Source organism: Scyliorhinus torazame, chromosome 14 (genome assembly GCF_047496885.1).
Source record: "Scyliorhinus torazame isolate Kashiwa2021f chromosome 14, sScyTor2.1, whole genome shotgun sequence".
Classification (NCBI taxonomy): domain Eukaryota; kingdom Metazoa; phylum Chordata; class Chondrichthyes; order Carcharhiniformes; family Scyliorhinidae; genus Scyliorhinus; species Scyliorhinus torazame.
The window spans coordinates 78,619,571-78,639,398 of NC_092720.1; the positions used below are offsets into that span (position 1 = coordinate 78,619,571).

The 19,828-nt window shown below is 47.9% G+C and overlaps 1 protein-coding gene across 1 annotated transcript in view; it reads left to right on the forward strand.

Moving 5' to 3' along the window:
- The window catches only part of LOC140389828 (spermatogenesis-associated protein 16-like), a 370,821-nt gene that overhangs the window by 225,101 nt on the left and 125,892 nt on the right, over positions 1-19,828 (forward strand). The window contains exon 9 of the mRNA XM_072474394.1: positions 16,971-17,083. Coding sequence (XP_072330495.1) covers positions 16,971-17,083 — 113 coding nt within the window. The remainder of the gene's footprint in view (positions 1-16,970; positions 17,084-19,828) is intronic.

Sequence of the window (19,828 nt, forward strand, 5' to 3'; positions counted from 1 at the left end):
GAGTTTTAGAAGACGTTTACAGGAAGGTTGGTCCCATTGATGATTGACAGGTTTGGCTTTGGCCGCCCTTCCAGTGACACTGGTACAGGCATCGATTTCCCTTCTGTTGATAAAAGATAAGGCCCTGTGTAATGTGGGTGGTACTGCCATTTTTCTTATTTTTAAAAAAATGTATTTTATTACAAATTTGTATCAAAAAAAAGTTAAACAGGACTTCCGGTTGCGGTGATGCGGAGCTAAGCCGCACATTTCGGCAGCTCCCGCTATCACGGACTTTTGGGTTCTCCAGAGGCGCCCCAACGGAAATTTTTTGTTTGAATCCCGTGTGGGAAGGTGAAGTAAGGTCCTCCTTACGTTGTATGGCAAGGATTAGCGGTGGAGCATCGGAGAAAGAGGCTTTGGAGCAGCGGCAAAAACGAGCGGGACAAAACAAGATGGCGGAGGGCGGAGATCGAGCAGCATGGGGGCCGGACCAGCAGGAATTCCTCAGGCGCTGTGTGGAGGAGCTTAAAAAGGAGGTGCTGGCGCCAATGCTGTTGGCGATCGAGGGGCTGAAGGAGACCCAGAAGGCCCAGGCGGTGGAGCTCCGTGAGGTGAGGGATAAAACTAATGAGAACGAGGACGAGATCCTGGGCCTGGCGGTAAAGATGGAGGCGCACGAGGCGGTGCACATGAGGTGGGCCGAGAGACTTGAGGTCCTGGAGAACAGGTTGAGGAGGAATAATCTCCGGATTCTGGGTCTCCCCGAAGGAGTGGAGGGAGCTGATGCCGGGGCGTACGTGAGCACGATGCTCCATTCGCTGATGGGTGCGGAGGTCTCTCCGAGCTCCCTGGAGCTGGAAGGGGCCCACCGGGTCCTGGCGAGGAGACCCAGGGCTGATGAGCCGCCAAGGGCGATAGTGGCGAGGTTCCATCACTTCGCGGACAAAGAAAGTGTCCTGAGATGGGCCAAGAAGGTGCGGAGCAGTAGATGGGAGAATGCGGTGATCCGAGTCTACCAGGACTGGAGTGCGGAGGTGGCAAAGAGGAGAGCTGGCTTCAACTGGGCCAAGGCGGTGCTGCACAAAAAAAGAGTCAGGTTCGGAATGCTGCAGCCTGCGTGACAGTGGGTCACTTATCAGGACCGACACCATTATTTTGAAATGCCAGAAGAGGCTTGGACCTTTATCCAAATGGAAAAATTGGACTCGAACTGAGGGGCTGTGGTTGTGGGGGGGATGTTGACTGTATACGGGGTTGTAAATATGGGTAAAGAATGTTTCATGGGTGGGATGATGGATGGGGATGTGGGAAGAGTCCTTGTTAAAAAAATGTTTTTCTGTTGACGAGATAGTGGGAAATGTGGGCGTCGGTGCTGGAGGGAGGTGAGACTTGGGGATGGGGGAACTGGGATAAGGACGCAACAGGAGCTGCGCCACAGGGGGCGGGGCTGGCTCAGGAAAGCGCGGGAAAAAGCGGGGGGGATGGAGGAAGGTAAGGAGGAGGAGAGATTCCCACACGGGGGAGATCAACGGGAAGGTGGGGGAAGCCGGGGTCAGCAGAGGTCAGCTGACTCACGGAAGCAGTATGGGGGGAGCAAAAGAGCTAGATGCGGAACTAGCGGGGAGGGGGGAGGGAAGGGGGGGAGAGGGGGGTACAATAGGGTTGCTGCTGCACTGGCCGAGGGGGAACTGAAAATGTAAGAGGTAGTCGGGGCGGGGGTTCCCCGTCTGGGGGACGGGAGGCGCGGGCACGGGACTAGCCTAAGATAGGAGATGGCTAGTCGGCGGGGGGGGGGGTAGCCCCCCAATCCGGCTGATCACGTGGAATGTGAGAGGCCTAAACGGGCTGGTTAAGAGGGCCCGAATGTTCGCGCACCTAAAGGGACTGAAGGCAGACGTGGTCATGCTTCAGGAGACACATCTGAAGGTGGCAGATCAGGTCAGGTTAAGGAAGGGATGGGTAGGACAGGTGTTCCATTAGGGGCTGGATGCAAAGAATAGAGGGGTGGCAATACTGGTGGGGAAGCGGGTGTCGTTTGAGGCCAAGAACATAGTAGCGGACAATGGAGGCCGATACGTGATGGTGAGCGGTAGGTTGCAGGGGACGGAGGTGGTATTGGTAAATGTGTTCACCCCGAACTGGGACGATGCTGGATTCATGAAACAGATGTTGGGGCGTATTCCAGACTTGGAGGTAGGGAGCTTGATAATGGGTGGGGATTTCAACATGGTGTTGGACCCAGCATTAGATCGTTCCAGATCTGGGACGGGGAACAGGCCGGCGGCGGCCAAGGTGCTTAGGGGTTTATGGATCAGATGGGGAGTGTAGATCCGTGGAGATTTGCCAGGCCTTTAGCCAGAGAATTTTCTTTTTTCTCCCATGTACATAAGGCCTACTCCCGGATAGATTTTTTTTTGTTTTGGGCAGTGCATTGATCCCGAAAGTGGAGGGAACGGAGTATTCGGCCATAGCCATTTCAGACCACGCCCCACATTGGGTGGAGCTAGAGCTGGGGGAGGAGAGGGACCAACGCCCATTGTGGCGGTTGGACGTGGGACTGTTGGCAGATGAGGAAGTGTGTGGGAGAGTGCGGGGGTGCATCGAAAGGTACCTGGAGGCCAACGACAACGGGGAGGTGCAGGTGGGAGTAGTATGGGAGGTGCTGAAGGCGGTGGTCAGGGGAGAGTTAATCTCCCATCAGGGCTCATAGGGTGAAGAGAGAGGGCAGGGAAAGGGAGAGGTTAGTGGGGGAGATTTTAAGGGTGGACAGGAAATATGCAGAGGCTCCTGATGAGGGACTACTCAGGGAGAGACGAAGTCTCCAGACGGAGTTCAACCTGTTGACCACAGGGAAGGCAGAGGCACAGTGGAGGAAGGCACAGGGGGCGATATATGAATATGGGGAGAAGGCGAGTCGGATGCTGGCACATCAGCTCCGTAAGAGGATGGCAGCGAGGGAAATAGGTGGAGTCATGGATGGCAGGGGAACTACGGTGCGGAGTACGGTGAAAGTGAATGAGGCATTTAAGGCCTTTTACGAGGAGCTGTATAGGTCCCAGCCCCCAGGGGGAAAAGAGGGGATGCAACGATTCTTGGACCAACTGGGGTTCCCGAGGGTGGAGGAGCAGGAGGTGGCTGGTTTGGGGGCGCCCATTGGGGTGGAGGGGCTGGTTAAAGGACTGGGGAGCATGCAGGTGGGGAAGGCCCCGGGGCCGGATGTGTTCCCGGTGGAGTTTTATAGGAAGTATGTAGACCTGTTAGCCCTGTTGCTGATAAGGACCTTCAATGAAGCAAGGGAGGGGGGGTCCCTGCCCCCGACAATGTCAGAGGCGACGATCTCTTTGATCTTGAAGCGGGATAAAGACCCACTGCAATGCGGGTCGTATAGACCGATCTCGCTCCTCTACGTAGATGCTAAGTTGCTGGCAAAAATGTTGGCTACGAGGATTGAGGACTGTGTCCCGGGGGTAATTCACGAGGACCAGACGGGATTCGTAAAGGGTAGGCAGCTAAATACCAATGTGCGAAGGCTCCTAAATGTGATAATGATGCCATCGGTGGAGGGAGAGGCGGAGATAGTAGGAGCCATGGACGCGGAGAAGGCCTTTGACCGAGTAGAGTGGGAGTATCTCTGGGAAGTGTTGAGGAGGTTTGGGTTCGGGGGAGGGTTTATTAGTTGGGTTAAGCTCCTGTACAGAGCCCCAGTGGCGAGTGTGGTCACGAACCGGCGGAGGTCGGAGTATTTCCGGCTGTACCGAGGGACGAGGCAGGGGTGCCCCCTGTCCCCTCTGCTGTTTGCATTAGCAATTGAACCTTTGGCCATGGCGTTAAGGGAGTCGGGGAAATGGAAGGGGGTGGTCCGAGGGGGAGAGGAACATCGAGTGTCGCTGTACGCAGACGACCTGTTGCTGTATGTGGCGGATCCAGTAGAGGGGATGGTTGAGGTCCTGCAGATCCTAAGGGAGTTTGGAGACTTCTCGGGCTATAAGCTCAATGTAGGAAAGAGTGAGCTCTTTGTGGTGCAGCCGGGGGATCAGGGAAGAGGGATAGACGACCTACCGTTGAGGAGGGCGGAAAGGAGCTTTTGATACTTGGGGATACAGGTAGCTAGGAGCTGGGGGGCACTGCACAAACTTAATTTGATGCGGCTGGTGGAACAGATGGAGGAGGACTTTAAAAGGTGGGACATGTTGCCACTCTCGCTGGCGGGCAGGGTACAGTCGATTAAAATGGTGGTTCTCCCGAGGTTTCTTTTTGTATTCCAATGCCTCCCAATTATGATTACCAAGGCCTTCTTTAAGAGGGTAAGCAGGAGCATTATGGGATTTGTGTGGGCGAGCAAGACCCCGAGGGTAAGGAGGGGGTTCCTAGAGCGTAGCAGAGATAGAGGCGGGTTGGCGTTGCCGAATCTGGGTGGCTACTACTGGGCAGCCAACGTGGCGATGATCCGTAAGTGGGTGATGGAGGGAGAGGGGGCGGCGTGGAAGAGGTTGGAGATGGCGTCCTGCAACGGAACAAGCCTGGGGGCGCTGGTGACGGCACCGCAGCCGCTCTCGCCGTCAAAGTACACCACGAGTCCGGGGGTGGCGGCAACGCTAAAGATCTGGGGCCAGTGGAGACGGCACAGGGGTGCAGTGGGAGCCTCGGTGTGGTCCCCGATCAGGGGTAACCACCGGTTTGTCCCGGAGAGGATGGACGGGGGTTTCAGAGCTGGCATCGGGCGGGGATTAGAAGAATGGTGGACCTGGTCATTGATGGGACGTTTGCAAGTCTGGGGCACTAGAGGAGAAGTTTGAGATACCCCCGGGTAATGCTTTTAGATACATGCAAGTGAGGGCGTTTGTGAGGCGGCAGGTGAGGGAATTCCCGCTGCTCCCGTCACAGGGGATTCAAGACAGGGTGATTTCGGGCGTATGAGTCGGGGAGGGCAAGGTGTCGGCGATATACCAGGAAATGAAAGAAGAGGGGAAGGCTTTGGTAGAGGAGCTGAAAGGTAAATGGGAAGAGGAGCTAGGGGAGGAGATTGAGGAGGGGCTGTGGGCTGATGCCCTAAGTAGGGTTAATTCCTCTTCCTCGTGTGCCACGCTTAGCCTGATACAGTTTAAGGTAGTTCGCAGAGCGCATATGACGGGGGCGAGGCTGAGTAGGTTCTTTGGGGTGGAGGACAGTCAGGAAGTCCGGCGAACCATATTCATATGTTTTGGTCATGCCCGGCACTGGAGGGGTTCTGGAGGGGAGTTGCGGGAACAGTATCTAAGGTGGTGAAAGTCCGGGTCAAGCCAAGTTGGGGGCTAGCACTATTTGGAGTAGTGGACGAGCTGGGAGTGCAGGAGGCGAAAGAGGCCGGCATTCTGGCCTTTGCGTCCCTAGTAGCCCGGCGAAGGATCTTGTTAATGTGGAAAGAGGCGAAGCCGCCCAGCGTGGCGGCCTGGATAAATGATATGGCAGGGTTTATCAAGTTGGAGAGCATAAAGTTTGCCTTGAGGGGGTCTGCGCAGGGGTTCTACAGGCGGTGGCAACCGTTCCTAGACTATCTCGCGGAGCGTTAGATGAAAGTCGGACAGTAGCAGCAGCAACCCAGGGGGGGAGGGGGGGGGGAGGGGGGGACATCTTTCTTGGGGGGGGGGGGGGGGGAGGGGGGGACATCTTTCTTGGGGGGGGGGGGAGGGAGGAGGGAGGGAGGGGGAAGGGGGGCCTTTCTGGGGGGCATTTGAGCAAGAAAATACATGAATGATCCGGGAAACTGATATGTACGGGAGGAATCCAATGTCCAAAGTTCTGTATCATATTGACTTGCCATGTTCATGTCTTGCTATGCAAGCTTTCTTTCTTTTGTGTTACGGGGGGGGGGGGGTTGTTTTGTATGGTTGAAAATTTTGTTAAAAATTCTTAATCAACATTTTTTTCTTTAAAGTTAAACACAAACACTCCAGGAAACGTCCCAACAGTCAACTATACAGTTTGTACAAAGTTTTCCCCTTTTTGACCCCCACCCCAACGACAAACAACTCCTCAAATGCGGTCAAGAACATCCCCCACCTTGTCTCAAACACCTCTGCCGAGCACCTTAGCTAATACTTTATCTTTTCCATCCGCAAGAAGTCATTTGGAAAGCTACCCCCGGTGGCGATGCCGACCACCACTCCAGTAAGATTCGGCGCTGGGCAATCAGAGAGGCGAAGGCCACGACATCGACTTTCCTCCTCATCGGCTTTCCTGCTCATCTAAAACCCCAAATATCAGCACCAAAGGATCCAGCTCCACCTCCTCCCCCACTATCCTTGTTAGGGTTGCGAACACTCCCGCCCAGAACCTCTCCAACTTTTCTCAGCCCCAGAACATATGCATGTGATTCGCTGGTCCCCACCTACACCTCCCACACTCATCTGCCACCCCCTGGAAAAACCCACTCATTCTAGTCCGAGTCATATGTACCCTGTGTACGACCTTGAACTGCAGCAGGCTCATTCTTGCATACAAGGAAGTCGCGTTTACCCTGCACAGTGCCTCACTCCATGTTTCCCAATTGATCTCCCCACCTAACTCCCTTCCCATTTTTCCTTGCTCTTCACCACCCGCTTACCTTCCTGTTCTCCCATCCACCTGCATATATCTCCAATTCTACCCTCCCCATCTACATCCAGAAGCAGCAGTCGCTCCAGCAGGGTGTACCACAACAACCTATGGGAACTCCTTCCAAACCTTCCGTGCAAGATCGCTCACCTGCAGGCACCTGAACTCACTCCCTCTCGGGACCTCTACCTCTCCCTCAGCTCATCCAGACTGGCAAACCCTTCCTCAATGTACAAATCCCTCACCTTGACCAGCACCACTTCTCTCCACCTTCTATACGTGCTGCCCATCCCCTCTGACTCAAACCCGTGGTTCCCCCTTAAGGTACAGTTTAGGGCGCACCTAACCAAGGAGAGGATGAGTATTTATTTTCATGGAGGAGGACGATAGGTGTGAGCAGTGCTCCGGGGGCCCAGCCAACCACACAAACATGTTCTGGTCCTGTCCAAAACTTAAGCTTTTGGGTCTCCTTCTTTAGCACTATGTCGATGATTCTTAATATTGAACTGGAGCCCTGTCCTTTGGTTGCCATATTTGGGATGTCTGACTCGCCTGGGCTGCAGACAGGGACAGAGGCAGATGTCCTTGCCTTCACCTCGTTGATCGCTCGGAGACAAGTGTTGCTGGGGTAGAGGTCCCCAACCCCATCAAGTGCCCCGTTTGTATTTTTTTTAAAAATTCTGTTTCAAGGGTTTTATAAAATTGTATATGTTTTGTAAGATTTTGTAAAATTTAAAATTTAGTAAAACCATCTTTTTAAAAAAGCTCTGGCCCATAAAGACTCTACTTTGGACTGCACTACCTTGTCAAGGATTGCATAGTCCCACTGACTGGGTACTGGTACAGTGGCAGCGGTGGGAACAAAAATGCAGTCATCCTGATGGAGGACAGCAGGTTTCTCCTCAAGTGCCACTGGCACTCACCTGACATGGTGCCTCAGAAATCCTAGTCTGTTTGAAGGCTGATCGCTGCAATTCTGAATGCTCCTCTGAACACTGATATTCATAGCCATGATGGCAGCAGTTTGAGTCTGCATCGCAACACATGTATCTCATAACCTTTGTTAATATTTCTACTGCGGCACTGAGACATTTGGTAACTTCAATGGAAGCTGAGATGTTGGCTGCCAGACATTGCATTACTGGCAGATCAGTAAGTGCTGTCATGGACTTGGTCACCACTTCCATCCAGGAAAGCATGGACTTTAAGATCTGAACAAGACCCTGTGCCATATTGGAGCTACATTCCGCCATAATCCTTGGCAATGACAAGAGGCCGCCTGGGAGGCATGCAGTGCACCAACAGTCTTCTAACTTGGCAGCATGGTAGCATACTGGTTAGCACTATTCTTCACAGCGCCAAGGCCCCAGGTTCGATTCCCGGCTTGGGTCACTGTCTGCATGTTCTCACCGTGTCTGCGTGGGTTTCCTCCGGGTGCTCCGGTTTCCTCCCACAAGTCCCGAAAGATGTGCTATTAGGTAATTTAGACATTCTGAATTCTCCCTCTGTGTACCCGAACAGGCGCCGGAATGTGGCGACTCGGGGCTTTTCACGGTAACTTCATTGCAGTGTGATGCACAATCAATTACTCTCGAGACAAGGTGAGTCATAACTAATAGGCTTTAATCAGCTAGAACTGTACCCAGCAGCTTTGACACAGAAAGTGAAGGCTGCTGGGACGGCATTGGTTCTTATACCCTGCCTCTCAGGGCGGAGCTATGTACGTTAGCCAATGGTAGACTCCTAGGTCTAGCCAATGGTCATCCACCTCTCAGGTACTGCAATACCTGGTATTACTACACAGTGTTATTGTAAGCCTACTTGTGACAATAAAGATCATTATTATTATGTCATCCCTCAGAATTCCCCATCTGTGTCCCCATCAGCAGAACTTGACTATAATCTCAATTCATCTCCAGTGAATTGGCACACTAATTGTCCTTTTCACTTGGCCTGTCTGCAGCTTACTTGTGCCCGGTGAGTTATGACCTGTGGATTCTGACTCTATGCTACCCTCTAATGTTTGCGCAATGTGAGTACCTGAATTGATGACTGGGAGTGTCAGATCAAGCAAAGTTGTTTCCTTATTAGTGCTGTAGTGTTATTCTTGTCCTCCTGTGGATGCTGCTGCTGGGCTGGTGACAGTTCTGTGTGGCTGAAAGCAAAAAAATCAAAAGGGGAATGTTGGAACGAAGGAAGTGGGTGAGCTGGAAATTAAGTGGTCAATGGTCAAGGTATTAGCTGCTTGCACATCATGTCTTATAGCAGGAAGAAGATGAAATTGGAATTGAGAAGGGGAATAAATTACGAGCTTACTGTCAGTCTCCATATTCTTAATGACGCGATATCATGGGCTTCTTTGCAGCTAGCTCCAAGACGTGAAGAACCATCTGCTTTGTAGCACTTGGGAGTTGCAAGCATCCCCACCGGTTCAGCTCTGCTCTGTGCAATTTTGGGTCACCTTGTCCTGCAAGAGAGACAAAAGAAGTTAGTGATTGTGTAGCACTATGTTTGGATGTTGCACTTGCCCCAGCTAAATAACTGAAGTTATGTGGAAGCAGTTGGAAGTGAGTGTGAGCATGACACCATTGTAACGTGTTAGGGGGGGGTGGAATATCTGAATGTTAAGCTGAAGTCCTGACTGCTGGGTGAGTGAGGGGAATTATGCATTATGCAAAATGAAAGGTTGGTGGATCAGTTGGTAAGAGATGTCAAATAAAGACGCATTCACTGACTTTGACCACCAATGTGAGGTCTTTGAACTTTTACTGCACTGCTCCTTGGGCTCAGACTCTGAGCAATGACCTCCCTGTCACTGCTCATCCCCTTGGGTTTCCTCCGAGTGCTCCGGTTGCCTCCCACAGTCCAAAGATGTGCAAGTTAGGTGGATTGGCTATGATAAATTGCCCTTAGTGTCCAAAATTGCCCTTAGTGTTGGGTGGGGTTACTGGTTTATGGGGATAGGGTGGCAGTGTTGACCTTGGGTAGGGTGCTCTTTCCAAGAGCCGGTGCAGACTCGATGGGCCGAATGGCCTCCTTCTGCAATGTAAATTCTATGATAATCTATGTCCACTTACTCCAAATCTCTTGTTTCGATGGAACACTGGTTAGCACTGCTGCTCACAATGCCAGGGACTCGGATTCAATTAAGACCTTGGGTGACTGTGTGGAGTTTTCACATTCTCCCTGTGACTGCATGGGTTTCCTCCAGATGCTTCGGTTTCCTCCCACAGTCCAAAGATGTGCAGGTTAGGTGGGTTGGCCATGCTAAATTGCCCTTTTATTCTAAACATGCGGAAAGATTGTACTTAATATTACTGGACCACTGAGGATACGGTTAGCAGTGGGCATGTGGGGGCTGTGTTAGGGACGTGTTGAACCGGGAGCCCAATGTTGTAACTTCGGATCCTAGTTTTATGTGAGTTGCGAACATTGAAAGGCAGCACTGCAAGGCCTCAATTAAATTAGTTAAAATGACAATTAAATCTAATTTTTAGAATTTTATGAATGGAGGACAGGAACCATTGGACTTCAGACCCTTGCCTGATATGCAAGGAAGCAAGAATTCAATGTTATTTCTGCCATAATGAGAGCTAATGTGGGGTGGAAGAGAGATTGGGGAATGAGAAGCATTGCCAGACGACAGCAAAAGCAGGGTAAAGGTAGCAGGGGGTGAGTGAAAGTGGGAGTTCTATAGGAGGGGGGAATGCTGCAAGGATCACAGAGTCTCTGGCAATTACTCCCTGGGATTATTCAGAAAAAATGTTTGGGGGGCTGGGGGGGAGGCGGTTGGAGTAGGCTGCAAAGAATACGAAAACTAAGAGAGAGCCCACCTGCCAAGGACCTAATCCACTCGATCTTCATACCCTCCTCAACCCCGAGAAGGAGGATCAGAGCAGAGAGAGAGAGATCTAAGCACCAGCAGGTCTAGAGCAGGAATGTCTGGAGTAGCAAGACAGCCACCCCTCTGGGTGGGCACACCAGAGAATGGCTCAGAGGGGCACACCAATAGTCTTCTGCGTGAAGAAAGGTCTATCCCCAGGAGATAGTTAAGCCATGTGTGGTAGACTATCTCCAGACGTCCAAGCGGCAGTCTGATTTATGCACCATGTTTCAGAATGAGCTGAGACCCATAGGGGTTGGTAGGCACCCAATGCCAATGATGCTGAAGATCACTTTGGCTCTCAACTTCTGCGCCTCTGATCTTTCCAGGGATCCACTGGAAACATGGGTGAGATCTCCCAGGCTGTGGCCTATTGTTTCATCAAACAGGTGACCAATGCCATATTCAATAGGTTGATGACTCTGCATGATCTAACCCAGATAGTCAGGCAGAGAGGTCTGTTAGCTTCGGAGCCATTGCTGAATTCTCCCAGGGGCCAGATTTCATCGACTGCATGCATGTGGCCATCAAGGCTCCCACAACTAGCCAACAATCTTCATCAACGGAAAAGATTTCCATTCCATCGATGCACATCTGGTCTTCAACTATCGAAAGCGGCTCCTTCAGTTGTGTGCACAGTTCCCAAAAACAATCACGACACTTTCACACTCGGGCGGGTCCAGGTGCCAGAGTTTTCCAATGACCCCCATATATTCAGGAATGGATTTACAGGGACAAGGGCTACCTCTCGAAGACATGGTTACTCATGCCTGCTACCAGGGCAACTATCAAGCAGGCCCTTGGGATGCTGAAGACGATATTCAGGTCCCTAGTTTGATCCAGTGGACCCTTCAGTAATATCCAGCAAGGGGCTCATGTAGTCTGCTGTGCTCTGAACAAACTAGCCCTGCAAAAGGGGGAGGCATTGAATAATGGGAACATAATTGATCACCTCTTCTCATCCGATGAGGAGGATATGAAGGAAGCTGCTGATCTGCTGGCATAGGATGAGGAACCTTTTGCACAAGAGGCGAGGGGAAATGAGACACACAAAGGACACTTGGGACAATCATATATAACTGATTCTTGTGGTCTTGATGACATTTCACAATCAAGTTAACACTGACCGTTATGCAGATCTGCTGTCATCTCCTGTATCTTGCACTCAATCAGGCTTCACAGGTTCACAGCGCACACTAGCAAAGCCGAGGAGCTGACTGTATGCAGTCTAATTCAACATTAGCAACCTATTGATGGAACAAGGCTGTCGATGATATTCAAAAAGGAAACAAGAATGGAAAAGATGACACACAGCACTGACTCTAATATTTATTGAGTGACATAAAAAAGCCTTAAAATACTCAAAATCTAAACGCATGAAGCCTAAGTGCATCTGTATGCTCTTCTTAACTTGCTTGCATGTGCTCCTAAGAGGTGTTACCACTTAACTTGCAGCTGATGTGGAGGCTAGCTGCTGATCAGGCTGTTCCATTGCTTGGGATTATTTTGGCAGGCATCCTCTGTCCACCGGAGGCTTGCAGGGTTCTGGCATGCTGAGGATGTGGGACCCTACTTTGCTGTCACACCAGCTGGAAGTGCTGGGGTCTTTGGCAGAAAAACTGAGGAACTGCTGTCCACATCCTGAGGAATTCCCCAAAACAATGAAACCACTCGTCCTCCATTGCAAGGCACACTTTTACCTGTCCTGCTGACCTTAGAAGGACGATAACCTGATTGAGACGCCAAGCACCTTGTCCACCTCTCACCTCCCTATTTTTCGTAGAGCTCATGGACAAGGCAGTGGTACAAAGGTCTGTGTGCTTCTCCGGCACCCACTTGGTGGTTTGCTGGAGCTGGCTCTCCATGATGGTTGCCAACCTCTCAATGGACAAAGCATATGTGAACATGTCGGAGACATGCAGCATTCATAGCCTGAATAGACTCCTTCATTGTCTGTGCATAGCAGCTTTGAGGATTCCTCTTCCTCCGAAGAGGTGGACAGCAGGCCCCAGTCTCTCCAGCTGTGCATCCTTTTGGATTACTGAGACCTGCATGAGAAAACACAAACATTTAGGAGCTAAGGGCCTACCGTCTTCTCATCCCCTCACCCTAACCATGCCTGATGTGAGCCTCCAGCTGTCCAGTGAAGCCTATCCCTCATGTGTGGTCCAGAAGCACCTTTGTGCCCTTGCAATTTTTTACTCACACTTCCTGTGATTATTTTGCCATCAGCAATTATTCTGTGTTCTGAGCTCCCAACTAGTTCTAAGGCCTCCTCCACTGCTGGGGTCAGGATACACAGGTGTGGGAGCCCTGCATTGTTCCTTGCCTGTATTGTTGTGCGCACATCTCCTGCAAACTAAAGGAGGAACATTGTGTTACCCAGGAAGACGAATACAACACTTATGCTGGTAACAGCCCTTTAGTCCTTGTTGAAGGCTTACAATGCCTCCTGCCACTCTGGGGGGGATCTGGTGGTGGTCAGCAAGGACAGCTGGCCACCTCTCATCAAGGTACAGCCATGCATCTGACAGGATCTTCTGCTAACTGACATCCTTGTCACTAACTGGATGGTCATTCCCTCTCCCATTAGTGTACTCTCTTACATTTCCCCATGCAATCCCCATAAAAGAAAATGATACAAAGAGCTCACAATGACAGAGTGAAGGAGTTAATTGATCCATTTGTGGCACTGCATCATATTCTCTGGGTGACCTCATGGTTGCTCGCCTGCTCTATAATCTCTTCCAGGCTTGCTTGGTCAGGTGGGACAATTTCTGCTTCCTCTCCCTTGGGAAGATAACCTCCTACCTTGCCCGTGCAGCTTGGAGGAGAATCTGCAGGGAGGCATCACTAAACCATCAGGCTGTCTGATGTTTCCTCTACCATGATTGCATGTAGCTTCCATGAAACTCATTCGAAGTCATCAGCGTGGTAGTCAGTAGGACAGTAGGAAAGGTTTTCTGCATTGTAGTCTGCAGAAGGGGTTTTCTGTCCAGTAGTCAGCAGGAGGGATCTTCTGCATAGTTGGTCAGGCAATTCTCCAAAATAAGTCAACTTTGCTGGCAGCCCTTCAAGTATGGCACCACCACCTGTTGTTCAGTCAGTTGGCATTATCACTGGTCACATCCCTTCTATGAGCCATTATATGGTGCTAGAATGGAAGAGAAATCTACTTACAGTGCTGCTACTAGACCTATGGTCTGCACACAGATTTCGGCCCAGGACCTCTCTCTTCCTGTTGCCTTCAGCACGAAGGCTTCCTCCTTACGAACCTAGGATGCCTCTTCCCTGTTGCTCCATTTATGCAACTCCTACTTGTTGCCAGTATCAGTACAGTCAGCTGCAGTCTCTTTTCACTGAATGTATTTCTCCTTTAAGAGGGGCATGCTCCATTTAAGAATAGCAGGATAGCTGTACCATGACCTAACAGTGCATGCTTCTAGGCCTCCTGTTAAATGTTCAGTCAGCCAGAAGTGTGAGTCCAGGTTGGCCCGGTGCTACAATAATTTAAAGGAAGAGACAGCACAAGGTTTGCAAGCTGACAGCCTCAACTCAACAGGACTGGACTTGTGTCACACTATCTCTGTGCCAGAAAATGGGCCGAATGACATTTTTAACCCTAATTATTTGCTCAAGCTTAACAAGAACCGCTGAATTAATTAAACAAAAAGGACCTAACCACTAGATATATTGATACTTAACCTAGGTGCTTACTTTGGAGCCCTCGAGTTCTGAAGCGTCACTACTTCTTTTGGATCAGTTATGAGAATCACCTTCCCACCCACTGCAAAATGCCTACTGTTGCCAAATTCTAAGCTTCCATTCCATTTGTGACCCACTGCAATTGCGATTTTCTGAGATTTTCCTTCAAGTTTTATGGCCACATACAGAGCTGTTCAGAACACAAATTATTTACATTGAGGAGAGGGAGGGAGACAATCACCATAGACAAAGCTTGGTTGAAGACTTTAGTTACCAATATGTTTCTGTAATTTGATACTTGACCCAATGTCATATGCGAAAGCTAAACTGGACATCTACTACATGGTGTGAACTTAAATTCTATTGTTTCCAAAATATTTAGGGCATGTCATGGTATTTCTGATGGTGAGCCAGGGATTTACTTAGCACAAATGTGAACTTTGGTGATAGTCAGCTTTCATCTTTGGAAAACAGCTGATTAATTGATGAACAATGGGTGGAAATCTCCAGTTGCCTAGCCATGTGTTTCTCAGTGGCGTGCCGTTAGCTGGGGGTGGGTTTCTCTACTCCCGCTGCTCGTCAATGGGATTTCCCATTGAAGCCACCCCACACCACAGGTGGGGGGTGAATGCGCTGCCGGCCAATGTGTCCTGATTAGACTGGTTGAACGGCCAATGGTTTCCATTTCTATGATTTGATTGGCTGAATAACTTATTGGGAAGTTTCAGGACATATACCAATCACAAACCAGTAGATACATTTTCCTGAATAATACGCATGTATGTTGATTGTGCCAGTTAATTGTATGTTCTATTTTCACTGAATATTCATACTTTTAATAATATCTATTGGTACACCTGATAAACTCTTCAAAAAATCTTCGTAATTGTTACTAGTTTTGGGTCTGCATTACATTCTTTTGATTACAACAAGGCTAATCATCCTGTAAGTACTCTGATTATCTAATGTTTACACATGCCAAACATCTAATTTTATAATTGTGTGCCCAGATGTGTAACAATAGCATCCTGTTGTGATTGGAGGTGGTTATTCTGTCTTTATCACATGCAATCTTTCAGTAGGCGGATGAAAATGCTGATTAATAAAACAAGGCCAGATATGAACCATTAAACTGCTTTACTTTACAAGCAGCAAATCAATATACAGAGTAACAGTTGTAAACAAATCTAACTTCTCTTCATTTTTGATTCTGTCCTTGAAAAATAATAAACCATGCCCCATGCCCTCTTTATAAGATGCCATTCTCATTTTTAGCATTACAGGTTAAACTAACATGTGAAATGGACAAGTGATGGTTTTGGATCAACCACCCTTTTTACAGCCCTATCTGAATTTATGTTCCTTTGATTTCAATGGAAACTAAAATCAGGTAGAGCAAATCCCACTAGATGTCCATTAAATGGATTCGGTTAAAATGACCCTTTTTCATCTAGACAACGTGTAACTGAAAAAACAAGCTTTCTGCATCATAGCTTCCAGGTGCAAATTCCTGTTTAAAAATTGACTGGCTGCCCTAAACCTTTTTCTCCATGTTCGCAGTTGGAGGTAAGTTTATTCCTCTGACTAATTCATCATTCAGTGATTTCCAAATAGATTTGTAAATAAACCAGTTACTCTCTGCCCTCCCTTTGATATGGATCTAAATCTTTACCAATCTCAGAATTTCATACGGCTTTTGGAGCAAAAACTATCATCACAGTTTTAATGTTAAGTTCCCCAGCCAGTCCAGTGCCCTGCTGGAGATCTATTGTAACTCCAGGATGTCACCTTCAAACTTGAGTCGGACACAAGATGTGATTAATGTGCTCCATGGTTTGGTCAGGGTTTCTGCAGGCATAGCCAGAAACCATATCTATTCTGAAATCTATTGAGGCTTGTCCACGTTCTCTGGGGAATTGAACCTTGGTTGTTGAGATGTTGGGTCTGACATAATGAGCGGGATTTTCTGGGTCGTTCGGTCCCACCGAAGGTGACCCCACAAGGCGGGTTCCCCGGCAGAGGGTTGGGCAAACCATGCAAAATGCCGCAGACTTCGGCGGGACCAGAAGATCCTGCCAGTGGCCAATGGCGAGCTCCCTCTGTCACTGGAAAAGTGCCATGGCAGGGGGCGAGAAAATCTCACCCGATGTGTTTATGGAGATCCTGGCTTACCAAGACTGGAGTGATTTTTCATTGTCTCAATTTGAAGTAGGCTGTAAACTGCAGCATTTTGAAAAGTGGCTCACCTAGCTTTAATATGCATCCACAATGCCTGACACATTTTTTAAAAATGTCCTAGTAGCTACAGCCATTGGCTTTTTAAAATATACCAATTCAGCTTAATTTAAAGCACTTCAGTTGAACATATGGCTTCACAGCGCCAGGGTCCCAGGTTCAATTCCTGCTTGGGTCACTGTCTATGCAGAGTCTGCACATTCTCCGTGTGTCTGTGTGCATTTCCTCCGGGTGCTCCCACAGTCCAAAGATGTGCAGGTTAGGTGGATTGGCCATGCTCAATTGCCCTTAGGTTAGATTGCAGGGGGTTGCAGGATTATGGGGATAGGGTGGAGGTATGAGGTTAAGTAGGGTGCTCTTTCCAAGAGCTGATGCAGACTTGATGGGCTGAATGGCCTCCTTCTGCATTGTAAATTCTATGATTCTATAACTGATATCCAATTTTTTCCATAGCGAAAGAAAATGATCAGACATCCCAGGACATGACAGTACTTCTTTAACAAACCTGCATAATGTAATTGTATCTGAAGTATTTTAAGGCCCTTGCCAAAACCAGATGGAAAAACTATATATGTTTCTTAATATTTTCTAGAATCTAGAACACCCTTTTGGTCACTTACTGTAAAAGAAGTTGAGAAGAACATGGATATCCTTGGGAGGAGAATTCTGCCAGTTTTAGATTTTACACTGTGCACTAAACTAGCTGTGGGTATATTCATTTATTAAATTGACTCATGGACTCATGGAACAACTGAAAGCTTTTATTAGTATTGAAGATTTACATCAGAAAGATGGATTTACAATGGCAACTGATTGTGGCAATTTTCCTTTTATTAGTCTGCCTGCATTTATTGAATATCTTAGTTAATTATCACATTTTAAGTGCATAAAACAGACCCTGCAACATATACCAGCTTTGCAAATGCACAAAATATTCCATAATGCAATTATTACTGTGCAGACTTCCTACTTATTTAGAGAAATATTATTAAACAACAGAATTTGTGATATCAACTGTTTTGTAGTATTTATATACAGTAACTGAATGAATTATCAGATGCATTATCTGTTGATTACAGTGGTCAAGTGTAGGACTTATAGCAACAGTAATGTCTCAAATTTATTTGGGGCTTCTTAGCTTGTTTGTGTGAATAAGACTTTAACTTTTGAGTCAGAAAGTTATAAGCTCAAGCTCCATTCAAGTATCTGTACATACAATATAAGTTGATTCTATTGTGCATTGTCAAAAGCGGTTGATTGTTGGAAGTGTTATCCTTTAGGTGAAATGCTGAACTCGATTTCCCTTTCTGAAGTTCAGTTGTATATTAAAGTTCTCATAGCATTATTTCAAAAAACATCACAAAATTTCCCTGATGTCTTAACCAACATCCTTCTCTCAGCAATCAAGTAATTTGCATCACTATTTGCGGGATCTTTCCGAAAATTACTGTCATTTTCCTTACATGAGGGCGGAGAGCTGGCAAGAGCCCTGCATCATCTTCTTTGGGGAAGGTGCACTGTACTAAGTGTCAATCAGCCACTTAACTGGGCAGCAGTGGGTTTTACCTGGGAATAAGGAATCTCGGGGCTGGAAATTCCACCCACCCCTAATTAGTCAGCATTTCTGAGCAGTTCATTGCTCAGGAACACCACCCCAGAGGAGCAATGGTAGCTGCCCGCAGTTCACCCTCCTGATTCACAGGATCACTGAGGAAGGTTCCAGGCCTCAGGCAAATAGTGGTTGGATGGAGCATGCAGGATGGGGTTGTGGGAGTGAAGGAGTGCAAGGGCAGGGGCTGGATCGCAGCAGACCCCTTTCTTCCTAATGCTGGATCTCTTGAACAGGCACTATGCCTTTGATCAAGGGATCTATCCCCCTTGAAGTGGTTTGCTTTTCTGGCATTCCGCATGATGAGTCTGCAGCCTGCTGCTGGATGAATAGCAGTGGCAGCAGGATTAGGCCTATAAAAGGGCATTACTTGCCCACTTAAGGGCCTCAATTGGCGGTGGAGTGGGCAGGCCCACGTCCTCATCCGCCACTCTCCCAATCGACTAAATGTCCTCCAAGGGGGCTGATTTAGCATAGGGCTAAATCGCTGGCTTTGAAAGCAGGCCAGCAGAATGGTTCAATTCCCGTACCAGCCTCCACAAACAGGCGCCGGAATGTGGCGACTAGGGGTTTTTCACAGTAACTTCATTTGAAGCCTACTTGTGACAATAAGCGATTTTCATTTAATCACCAAACGGACCTTAGGTGAGGACAGTAAATTTGGTCCAAGGAGTAACTTCATTACATATTAATTCATTGTCTGCAAAGTGCTTTGTAAGATATCAGAAGCTTTCAGTGTGAAAGAACTTTTCTTCAGACAAGTGTATATTTCCGACCAAGGTTTTTTCAATTTCTTTGGAGGTCAAGAAATCATAGGGATAGATTTTCCTGTCCAGCTGTAAAACTGGCATTGCAGAACGGCTATCCTTTTCAGAAACTGCCCAATCAATGGAAATTAGAATCAGGCAGTTCTATAACAGCATGCCGATCCACAACATCAATTTTCTGGCATGCAAAAAACCTGCTCTATAATTCCTTCATTTTATTTGCCACTCATAAGTTAAAATTAAAATCTATTTCTACTATGTGGATACGGATGGATATTTATACCGGTTCTAGTAAGTCATTCCAGTTCACAATCTCTATTTATTGCCTATGGTTCAAAGGTTGTAGATAATTAAATGTTAAGGGGGAAACCTGCAGAATACATTTTTCACCATTACCACCTCTCTGAGAGTAAACCTAGCCACCATTGTTAAAGGGACTCCCCGCATATTATTCCTGGCCATACAAATACCCACAGATTGGGTACTGCCTGTTGCATTCACTGATGAAAGACAGATGCACTCCCAACTTCTGTTCTTTCTTACCTAATATTGCAAAGAAACAAATCTGGTCAGAAGATCTCCGAGAACCAGGACAAAGGCTGAACAATTTGAAATCACATGATGAAACTGTGACTAGAGGAAGCCCTAAAGGTAACAGTAAATAGGTAACCAAAGCTAGAAGAATTTCATGGTATTCTAGACATTTTTGAAATGAGGTACTAGCATGAACTGGGTTGCAAAAAACCCTGAAACCATTCATCGTGAAAGATTTCAAAGATTAGAGAAAACAAGTGCACAATAATATGCCACTTCAGTTTAAAAGTTACAGAAAAACTAATACCTATTGGAGAGATGTTCTTGACTGTGCTGAACCTCCTGGTCTCTGCTTCTTACAAGAGGTCAAACAGTTACGTGTCAAACAAATACTGTACACTGAACTTATGATTCAACACAATTTTATTAACTAAACATCAATAAAATACATTATGTATTTACAAATCTTATGCTTTACAAATAATCACTATTGTCTCAAAACTCATAGCTTTAGACATAAGTAAATGTTACCCCATTAAA